General features: G+C 42.3%; 1 protein-coding gene across 1 annotated transcript; it reads right to left on the reverse strand.

Moving 5' to 3' along the window:
• Positions 1-2,767: 2,767 nt before the first annotated feature.
• Positions 2,768-9,781, reverse strand: LOC131201180 (DPY30 domain-containing protein 1-like). Its single transcript, XM_058188866.1, has 5 exons — positions 9,635-9,781; positions 8,531-8,653; positions 4,316-4,411; positions 3,410-3,526; positions 2,768-2,936 (listed from the first exon to the last, which is right to left on the reverse strand). The coding sequence occupies exons 1-5, from the start codon at positions 9,779-9,781 to the stop codon at positions 2,895-2,897; spliced, it is 525 nt and encodes a 174-aa protein (XP_058044849.1). The 3' UTR covers positions 2,768-2,894.
• Between the last annotated feature and the right edge of the window lie 617 nt (positions 9,782-10,398).

Genomic DNA, 10,398 nt, shown 5'->3' on the forward strand with positions numbered 1-10,398 from the left:
GAGAATAACAGAATAACAGAACTGGAAGACACCTTGAAGGTGGTTTTTTTAAGAGGCAACTGGACTTTCTGGTTTTTCTTTGAAGACGCTTCGCTTCTCATCCAAGAAACTCTTCTGAAGGGAACTGAAGAAGCTTCTTGGATGAGAAGTAAAACGCCTTCAAAAGAAAAACCAGAAAATCCAGTTGCCTCTTGAAAAAACACCTCTGAGACAACCATGACCTGGATGACTGAGAATCTCCATAGGTGACAAGGGACCTTGAAGTCTACTTCTCCCTGCTCGAGCAGGAGACCCTATACCATTCTGCATAAACAGCTGTCTAATTTCTTCTTAAAACTTTCCAGTGATGGAGCACTCACAACTTCTGAAGGCAAGCCATTCCACTGATTAATGGTTCTCACTGTTAGGAAATTTCTCCTTAGTTCTAGGTTGCTTCTCTCCTTGATCAGTTTCCATCCGTTGTTTCTTGTTCTGCCTTCAGGTGTTTTGGAAAACAGGTTAACCCCCTCCTCTTTGTGGCAGCCCCTCAAATACTGGAAGACTGCTATAATGGCACCCGTAGCCTTTCTCTTGTCATTAGACAAGATATACTCCATTTCTGCGACTATTCTTCATATATTTTCCCCTCTAGCCCCCTAATCGTCTTTGTTGCTCGTCTCTGTACTCTTTCTGGAGTCTCAACATCTTTTTTGTATCGCGGTGACCAAAACTGGATGCAGTACTCTAGGTGTGGTCTTACTAGGGCTTTATAGAATGGTATTAACATTTCGTGTGGATCTTGATACTATCCTTCTGTTGATGCAGCCTAGGACTGTGTTGGCTTTTGGGGCAGCTGCTGCACACGGCTGGCTCCTACTTAGGATAGCTTTGTGATAGTTCTGATAACTGTGATCATTATTATTTATTTATTTTATTTATTTATTGTTTCAATTTCTATACCGCCCTTCTCCCAAAGGACTCAGGGCGGTTTACAGCCAAAGTAAAGACAGTTAGTACAATTTTTAGGACCAGTTTAAAAGGAAATTTTAGAGTTAAAACCAATAAAACTCCTTATTAAAACCCCACTAGGCCAGTCCTGCACGGTGAAACAAAAACGTTTTCAGCTCGCGTCGAAAGGTCCGAAGATCAGGGAGTTGACAGATACCTGGTGGTAACTTGTTCTAGAGGGTTGGTGCCCCCACAGAGAAGGCCCTCCCCCTGGGCGCCGCCAGCCGACACTGACTGGCCGACGGCACCCTGAGGAAAACCTCCCTATGGGAGCACACCGGTCGATGGGAGGTCGCCGGTAGCAGCAGGCGGTCCCGTAAGTAACCCGGTCCTATGCCATGGAGCGCTTTGAAGGTGGTAACTAACACCTTGAATTGCACCCGAAAGACCACCGGAAGCCAGTGCAGCCTGCGCAGGAGAGGTGTTATATGGGAGCAACGAGTCGCTCCCTCTATCACCCTAATAATTCATCTATTATGAATGATAACTAAGATAGCTTTACTGCATGTGATCGTGATTGTTGAAGACTTGAGGCTGGCATGAGGAGCAAGGGAAAGACCTTATATTTGGAGACCCCCAGGCAGCTGCCTCTACTGCCTCTGTTTTATTTATAGCACTGCATGGATTCCGATTCGTGATATCAGTCTGGCTGGTTAAACATCTTCATTGAATTCAGCTTTATTCTGGGCTCCCTATCAGTTTTCACCCTGCTCAGATCTGGTCGGATGGCAACAGCTGTGAGAGACATATAACTATCAATGCATTCTTTACAGTGGTCGTGCAAGACGTCTCAGGTTTAGCTAAAGGAACCTGCTGGAATTAGTTGGAGGGAAGGAAGGAGAACCAACCGGTCCATATCTTTGCATTTTGGTACCAGCGCCCAAAAACTCCTCCTAATTGTACCTGGATGATGTTTTCTCCAAAACACACGATCCAGGTGCATGGATATCAAAACAGTGGTAGCAAATTCATCCATGTTGTTTTTCTCCAACAGCTGTCATTTTGCCACTCCCTGCTTTGAAGATTCTGTTTCATTGCTTAGGAATAAAGAAGTCCTAAAAGTGGAAACTTTGAGGTTACAGGAAGGTGGATCCGGAATAAATGAGGGGGGGGGAGGGGACTTCCCAAGAGCAGGGCCATTTTGACAGAAGAACCAGTTCTTCAGACAGCTGTTCATAAACTGTGTCTGCGAGTTCAAGTCTAGCACTGATGATGTTACCTAGTTGCGTAATAAAACATCTGCAAGAAAACGATCAAGCTCAGAGAGAACTAGGGACTCCACAGCCCCCCTCCCCTTCCTCCCCCCTCCTCCTCTCTCTCCCTTCTAGCATGGATGCTGTTACCTACTTGGGTAATGAAATGTTTGCAAGAAAACAATCAAGCACAAAGAGCACCAGGGACCCCATAGCCGCCCTCCTCCTCCTCCTCTCCTTCATTTTCTCCTCCGTTCCACAAACCCTTTCCCTTCTAGCACTGATGGTGTTACCTACTTGTGATCTGCTGTTCATAAACTCTGTCTGGGAGTTCAAATCTAGCACTGATGATGTTACCTAGTTGGGTCATGAAACGTCTGCAAGAAAACAACCAAGCTCAGAGACCATTCGTGGACCCCACAATTACATGAGCATAGCATATTAATTCACCTCTTAAAGTTGAAGACGACTCTAAGAAACTCCGCTTAGAGTTGAGATCGACTCGTAAGAAGACTTTATAATTATCTCACCGTCACATCATTATATCTTCCAGTAAGAAAAAATAAAACATGAAGCATGCTAGGCTGCATTTTATTTATTTCTTTCTAAATTTTCAATTCACTTAACTGTATTAACTTTATTCTAAGTCTCCTGGATGTGTTTCATCTGTGTTTGCAGAAAATCATGATCTTTCTGGAATCGACAGGAACAGGTTTATTGTTCTTCCTCCGAGTCAACTACAGTAGTGAAGGCATGCTAAAAAAAAAAAAGAAATAGAAAAAAGGAGAAAGCGAGAAAGGGGAGAAAGACTGAGGCAATTTTGTAGGATCGTTAGAACTTGTAAAGCCCAGCAAAGTCACCCTGTTTATTTATTTCTCTAACGTCTTTTGATGCCACCACAATAAAAAGGAGAGAAAAATTTGCAGCTTGCATTGAAAATGTACACATTGAAACATCCGCAAGAAAAAATAAAAAATGACCATTAAGAGAATGCAACAGTGGGGAAAAAATGTACAGTTTTAGAGAGGTATAAGAGATCATTGCAGAGAGTAATAACGGCTGCAAGTAGCTTTATTCATGCTTTGGTTCTTAAAAGTTTTAATGAAATACAAGCAGGCCTTGACTTACAACAGTCCATTTAGTGACCGTTCAAAATTACAACAGCACTGAAAAAAACCACGATTTATGACTATCCAGGGATGGAGAAATGGACAGAGTAATTTACTTACTTCAGATTGCTCCATCTCATCTATTTCTTCAACCCGACTGAGATGAGGAGCTCCATATTTGTCACTTAGCTCAGCCAAAGTCTTTGAAACTGCCTCCTTTTCAGCGGCAATCTTCGCCTGGGGAAAAAAAAATTCATTCGATAATGTCCAGAGGTTGGGGATGGTGCGGAATGCAATCCAACTAAAATGGACAAAAATTCTCATCTGCAATGACATCCTTGGGCTGAGATATCAACCCTTTTTCCATCTTTCTCTTTGAAGCAGTGGTTCTCAACCTTTATAGTGCTGCGACCACTTTAATACAATTCCCCACGATGTGGCGACCCCAACCGTAAAATTATTTTCGTTTTGAATTCATCGTGCCTGAAGCCGTATTGGCTAGCGATCTGAACTGCTTGCGATTGCCTTGAGGACGGAGGCATTAAAGCGGAGACTCCTCCCCTATTAAGTTCATCGCGCCTGAAGCCAGATTAGGCTAGCGATTGGGAGTGATTGCAGCTGGTTTGAGAGGGAGACATCAGAGCAAAGATTTCTCTCTTTTTTAATTCATCGCGCCTGAAGCTGAATTCAGCTAGCGATTTGAAGAGCCTGCAGCTGGCTTGTGGAGTCAACCATTGGAGCGCGATTCTTCGACTCGCAAGTATACTTCCCCTATTTTCGATGGTCTTAAGCGACCCCTGGCAAATTGTCATTCGACCCCCCAACAGGGTCGCGACCCACAGGTTGAGAACTGCTGCTTTAAAGGAAGAGTGAGAAGGTAATAAAATACGAGCCTCACACCGGAAACAAAACCATCAGGTCAAGGAGTGAGCATTTTTCTCTTTGGTGAACCAGCCTGGTTCCTCCTGCCTCACTGCGACTGTCTTTCCTGGGGGTTAACATGTGGGTGAGGGGCACTTCTCTTACCTCCATCTCTGCCTGCCGTTTCTGCTCCTGCAGGAGCTCCTCGGCTCTGTCTCGTTCCGTCCTCTCCCGTTCTTCCTGGTCTCGTTCCATCTGAGCCTGCAACCATTTCATGCAAGTTAGCAAAGATTCATTCTCTCTTGAGGCTCCTTTGGTTCAGATAAGAGTTTGCTTCAGAGGTATAGTCCCGCTGCGCACCATGGGGTGGGGGGAAATGGGTGGAAGGGGGACATACAGTGGTGGGATTTTATTTATTTTTTATTTTATTTATTTATTTGTCACAACAGTATACATAGGCATAAGCATGAAAGTAACTATATAATATATAAGCATATATCTAAGTATAAGTATGTAATAACTATATTAATTGGATATAATGAAAGGAAACAATAGGACAGGAACGGTAGGCATGTTTGTGCTCTTATGCACGCCCCTTACAGACCTCTTAGGAATGGGGTGAGGTCAACAGTAGATAGTCTTTGGTTAAAGCTTTGGGGATTTTGGGAAGAGACCACAGAGTCAGGTAGTGCATTCCAAGCATTAACAACTCTGTTACTGAAGCAGGGGTGAAATCCAGCAGGTTCTGACAGGTTCTGGAGAACCGGTAGCGGAAATTTTGAGCAGTTCGGAGAACCGGCAAATGCCACCTCTGGCTGGCCCCAGAGTGGGGTGGGAATGGAGATTTTACAATATCCTTCCTCCAGGAGTGGGGTGGGAATGGGGATTTTGCAGTATCCTTCCCCTGCCACAGCCACCAAGCCACACCATGCCCACCAAGCCACGCCCACAGAACCGGTAGTAAAAAAATTTAGATTTCACCACTGTACTGAAGTCATATTTTTTGCAATCAAGATTGGAGCTGTTCGCTTTAAGCTTAAATCTATTGTGTGCTCGTGTATTGTTGTGATTGAAGCTGAAGTAGTCTTCAACAAGAAGGACATTGTAACAGATGATTCTATGAGTTAAACTGAGGTCATGTCGAAGGCGGCGGAGTTCTAAATTTTCTAAAGCCAGGATTTCAAGTCTGGTGGCATAAGGTATTTTGTTGTAATCAGAGGAGTGGAGAACTCTTCTTGTAAAATATTTCTGGACACGCTCAATTGTATTAATGTCCGAAATGAGGTATGGGTTCCAGACAGGTGAGCTGTATGCAAGAATTGGTCTAGCAAATGTTTTGTATGCTCTGGTTAGTAGTGTAGTGTTTCTGGAGAAGAAGCTACAGAAGATTAGGTTTACAACTCTTAAAGCCTTTTTTGCGATGTAGTTGCAGTGGGCTTAGATCGCTTGATATGAAAACTCCAAGGTCTTTAACAGGGTGGGGGTCATCTACAAGGTCATGTCCATCAAGCTTGTATTTAGTGTTCAGATTCTTTTTTCCAATGTGTAAGACAGAGCATTTACTGGTTGAGATTGAACCAATTCACACCATTTTGGCCAAACCGGTTGTTAAATAGCTGGCTGGCCCCGCCCCTCCCTTTCCAGAAGTCCCCATGGCCTAGTTTTGGCTCCCAGGTAAGTGCAGGGAAGCTTACTAGGCTCAAAACGGGGCAAGGGGAGTGTGTCTGTTTTTGCTCCCAGGGGGGTACAGGAGGCCGGGTGCTGCCTGTCACTCCCCCTGGCCATGCCCAACCACCCATTAGGGCAGAGAACTGGTTGTTAAATTATTTGAATCCCACTACTGGAGAAATAGACATGCAAAGAGAGATGGGAGCTCCAGAATTAAATTCTGAGCGTAACGGAAGAGAGACTTAGTGCTCATGGCATGGAGGAGGCTTTCCTAAGTGTTTATGAAGGACACATCCTCATGATGTTGCCTTCACCTTATTTCTATTCCAATACAGAAGTGGCTTTGGGTGATCTTTCACCGTTCCAATGTTAAAATTGTGCTTTCCTCATTTTTCTTGACAATCACACTGCCATATATCCATGTTCTGTCTTGTGTCACTAATGATGAGGTCCAAAGGCTAAGATCTGCCCAGCTACATTGGGCTAGTTATAGATATGCTCCTTTTTTTCCAGCTGCTTGGCGTTGTCCATCAAAGCTGTTTGGACTTGGTCTTTAGTAGAGACCAGATTTGGTGGTGAGAGCACCTGAGAAGTTCTTTCTGGCTGGAAAAATAGGACCAACTCTGGTTTGATAAGAGCACGAGTCCTTGGATGTAGGTCTGTGCATATATGGAGGAAAGGGAAGGGATGATCCGAGTGCCTCTCCTGCTCTCATTCCCATCCCAAAAATTCATCCAGGATGTAAGTAAGGAAAGAGATCCTTCCCCCAACAACCACAACCACAAAGCTCTTGACTAGAGAACGAGGGATGAAACGGATCAAGTTTGAAAATTAGCAAAAAGATGGCCAGGAGTCTCTCTGGTTGAGATCCATCAATCCGGTCTCAACACAATGTTGTCTCTTAGCTATCAGATGTGCACCTGTCACTTCTTCTCTCTGACCCTCAGTCACTTGAATGCATGGCAGGCAAACAAAATTGAGAAGATATGTGGACGCCAACCCTGGATTCCCCAAAAGTTTGATACCTAGTCAGGCAATGAAACACTTGCAAGGAAACAACCATGCAACCAGAGAGCTCCAAGGACTCCGGAGTTTGTTCTAAGCCAGAACTGGGGTTAGAGAAGAACCTTGGGAAGAAGAGACTGCCTGTTTTGTGGGAGTTTAGTCCTATTCCAGAAGAGTGATGGTCTCAAACAACATTCGGTCTAAGTCAGGGGTCTCCAACCTTGGTCCCTTTAAGACTTGTGGACTTCAACTCCCAGAGTCCCTCAGCCAGCTTTGCTCTGGGAGTTGAAGTCCACAAGTCTTAAAGGGACAAAGGTTGGAGACCCCTGGTCTAAGTAATGTCAAGACCGACCATCAGTTGAACACACCCATGCAGAATATTTGTCCAAGATGAGAGCAAGTTTTTTTTTAACCAATGCCTTTAGTTTAGTCATCTGTTAAAACGCGCCTTCTAATATCCAGTTCCATGATAAGGAAAACTTTGGTGGATATTGTTCCAACTCCCATAGATGTTGGTTGTTAAAGTAAATAAAGCCAGGATATCCACCAATCACTTTCCTAAATGTCCCTTAATCTGTCTCAGAATTTTTTGCTTTACTACTAAAAAATAAATTAAAAAATTGTTTGCTTTTCTGCCCCCTCAAAAAATTGAAGGAGGAAAGTATTTGGCCAGGAACAATAAACCTCTGTTTTAAACTATCACTAATTTGTAAGAAAAAAGTTTTAAAACACAATGCCTGGATGTTCTTTGAGCCATAATACAAGTTTTGATTTTGGACTTTTTTCCCCAAGGTGATTGGTTGGGTTTAGCTTACATAATTACATTTATTGAAAGCAGAAATAATTTAATGCTGCCTCTTTATTTTTCCGCCTTTCTAATTGCCTAATTTTAGACAGTAGCTTCACATTTAACAAAATTCATCAAACCCCAACATATGGGAGTGAACAGTGAGTGAATGAATGAGTGAATAAAATGAATGGTAAATGAACAGTACATAATAATAGATTAAAATGCTTAGTTCTTTGTAATGTGTGTGACTTTAAACCACAAGATGTAGAGTCAGATAGGCAGCATAATTTTAGAGTAAAACAGGTATATGTAATTGCTCTGCTAAATTAATACAGGTATACCTGAACTTAATAACCATATTTATATTTTACATCTACAAACCAGCATTGGGAGGCTAATTTGCCTTGAGATATGAAATATGGAATTGATTCACTTTAAGAAGATGGTTATAATTTCTATATAAATTGAAAATAAATAATAATTAGATGGAAAGTTGAGAGGTTGAAAGATGGTATTACTACGTATGTTCAAGAAGACCATTGACATTAGAATGGAACATTGAAATATTGAATAACTACTTTAAAATAATCAAGTACATTAATATTAGGATTACATGTTTGTTTAATGTAGTAATCAACTGTTGTTATTTGTATTAATATGAACCATACCCAGAGGCCACACTGTTTATGTATTGATGTTGATACATGTTTTAAAATAAGAACTCAATAAGCCTTAAAAAAACCAAGAAAAAGATGGTTCAGTGAACGTTGCAAAGCCAACATTGCAAAATAAAATATTTTAAATCAGGGAACACACATTTACCCACAGTCTAAAACATACACTTGGAAGGCTTAAACAGCCAATTATAACACAAATATGTACTTTTAAAAAAAACAACAACAAGAAACGTGTCTTACCTGTCTCTCTACTTCCAGCTTTTGCTGAATCAAAAGTTCTTCTTCTTTCATTTTTTCCAGCATTTCCACTTCCTTTTGAGCCTCTTCACGCTCTCGCTCCAGTTCTTCCCTGTCCAATTTTCTCTAAGAGTGCAATAAAACAAACATTTGACAGCTCCCACAACTGCAGTGCCTTTTAGAAAATTGGGTTTTTGTGGGTGGAAGTAGAGAGAACTCAAGGCTAGTCCTGCATACCAAGAGAGTGAAGAACAATGGAAGAAGAGGAGCAAACTTCCACTTTAGTTTCCAAGTGCCACTGGTTTTCTAAAAACTGACCACATATATGGCAAAAGGAGGGATCCCATCAGTCCTTCAAAAGGAGTTTGAAGGCAGTCCCCAATCCCCTTGGACTATTTTCGCTATTTCTGCCACCTTCAAAACACTGAAAATAAGAAGCAAAGAACATTATTTAAATGTTGGCTGTGCCTGGAGCCTGAGTAGCCAAACTGCCTTTTCTTCACTTCATGTGAGACTGAAATAAAATGTGTTATGTCCCCTCATCTCATCTAAAATGTATTTAAGGTATGGGAAGGGAGGGAGGGAGGGAGGGAAGGAAGTAGAAAGAAGAGGGAAGGGAAATAAAGGAAGAATGAAAGAAGAAAGAAAAAGATGAAGAGAAAGTAAGAGAAAGGGGAAATAAAGAAAGAATGAAAGGAGGAAGGAAAAGATGTAGGGAAGGGAAAGATGAAATAAAGATGAAAGGAGGAAGGAAAAGATGAAGGAAAGGGAAGGGAAAGGAAGGGAAGGGAAAGGAAAGGAAAGGGAAGATGGAAGGAAAGAGAAGGGGACAAAGTTCTATGACGGAGAGCTGAAATGCTATCACACTATCTTTCCCCTTGAAAGATCTCAAGCCCAGGAGCTTGCAGGCCTCGTGAAGCAGGAGCTTCTGCTAATGGGAAAGCTGACTGTCCATGTTAAAGAACAAAAACTACGTTCAGTGCTGGAAAGAACAAGAAATACAGAGCCAGCTCTCAAAAACTGCCCACCCTCTGAAATTGCAGAAATCCTGAGGTGCCTTCAAAATTGTGCAGAACCCAAACAGGAGATTAGAAGCCGAAACCCCACCTGCAGTTCTTCAATCATGTTCTTCTTGTATTTGTAAATCCAGTGGGCCAGGTACAAGATAGGATCTGATGGGCGATGTTCCGCAATTTCAGCCAGGCCTTCTGCTAAACAAGTCCCGAGGCTTTTTCTGAGGTAGGCACTCTCCATTGTGGGTCCCCAAATACCTCTAGATTAGAGAGATCTACTAAAAAAAACCACAAACTGATTAATAAATTAATGTGTACATGATTTTGTGTTTCCATTAACAATTATTATAAGTTGTTCTGTTGAGCCTCTGATCAAAACACCATGAAGGAACAGAAGGAAGAGGAAGAGGATGAAGAAGAAGAAGGAGAAGGAGAAGGAGAAGGAGAAGGAGAAGGAGAAGGAGGAGGAGGAGCCAGAAGAAGGAGGAGGAGGAGGAGGAGGAGGAGAAGAAGAAGAAGAAGAAGAAGAAGAAGGAGGAGGAGGAGGAGGAGGAGGAGGAGGAGGAGGAGAAGAAAAAGTTATTATAATAAAAAAGATGGTTTTGAAATGAAGCCAAGATAGTTTTACCCTTTCAGAAATCAGTATTGGAGAACTGGCCTACAGTTGGGAATCACTAATAGAATCTGGAATCCTGTTCAAACGGAAAACAAGCTAACTGCTACTTGAGCTCTGCTTAAGAGCATAGATAGGATACACCTCCAAAACCCCATCCACATTAGGTTGAAAAAGGAGCTTTATCGATTTGAAACAAATCACAGAACATGTTCTTCTTGCTACTCTCTTCCATGTCTTGGGAG

The sequence above is a fragment of the Ahaetulla prasina genome, chromosome 6, assembly GCF_028640845.1.
Source record: "Ahaetulla prasina isolate Xishuangbanna chromosome 6, ASM2864084v1, whole genome shotgun sequence".
In the NCBI taxonomy this organism is placed as follows: Eukaryota; Metazoa; Chordata; class Lepidosauria; order Squamata; family Colubridae; genus Ahaetulla; species Ahaetulla prasina.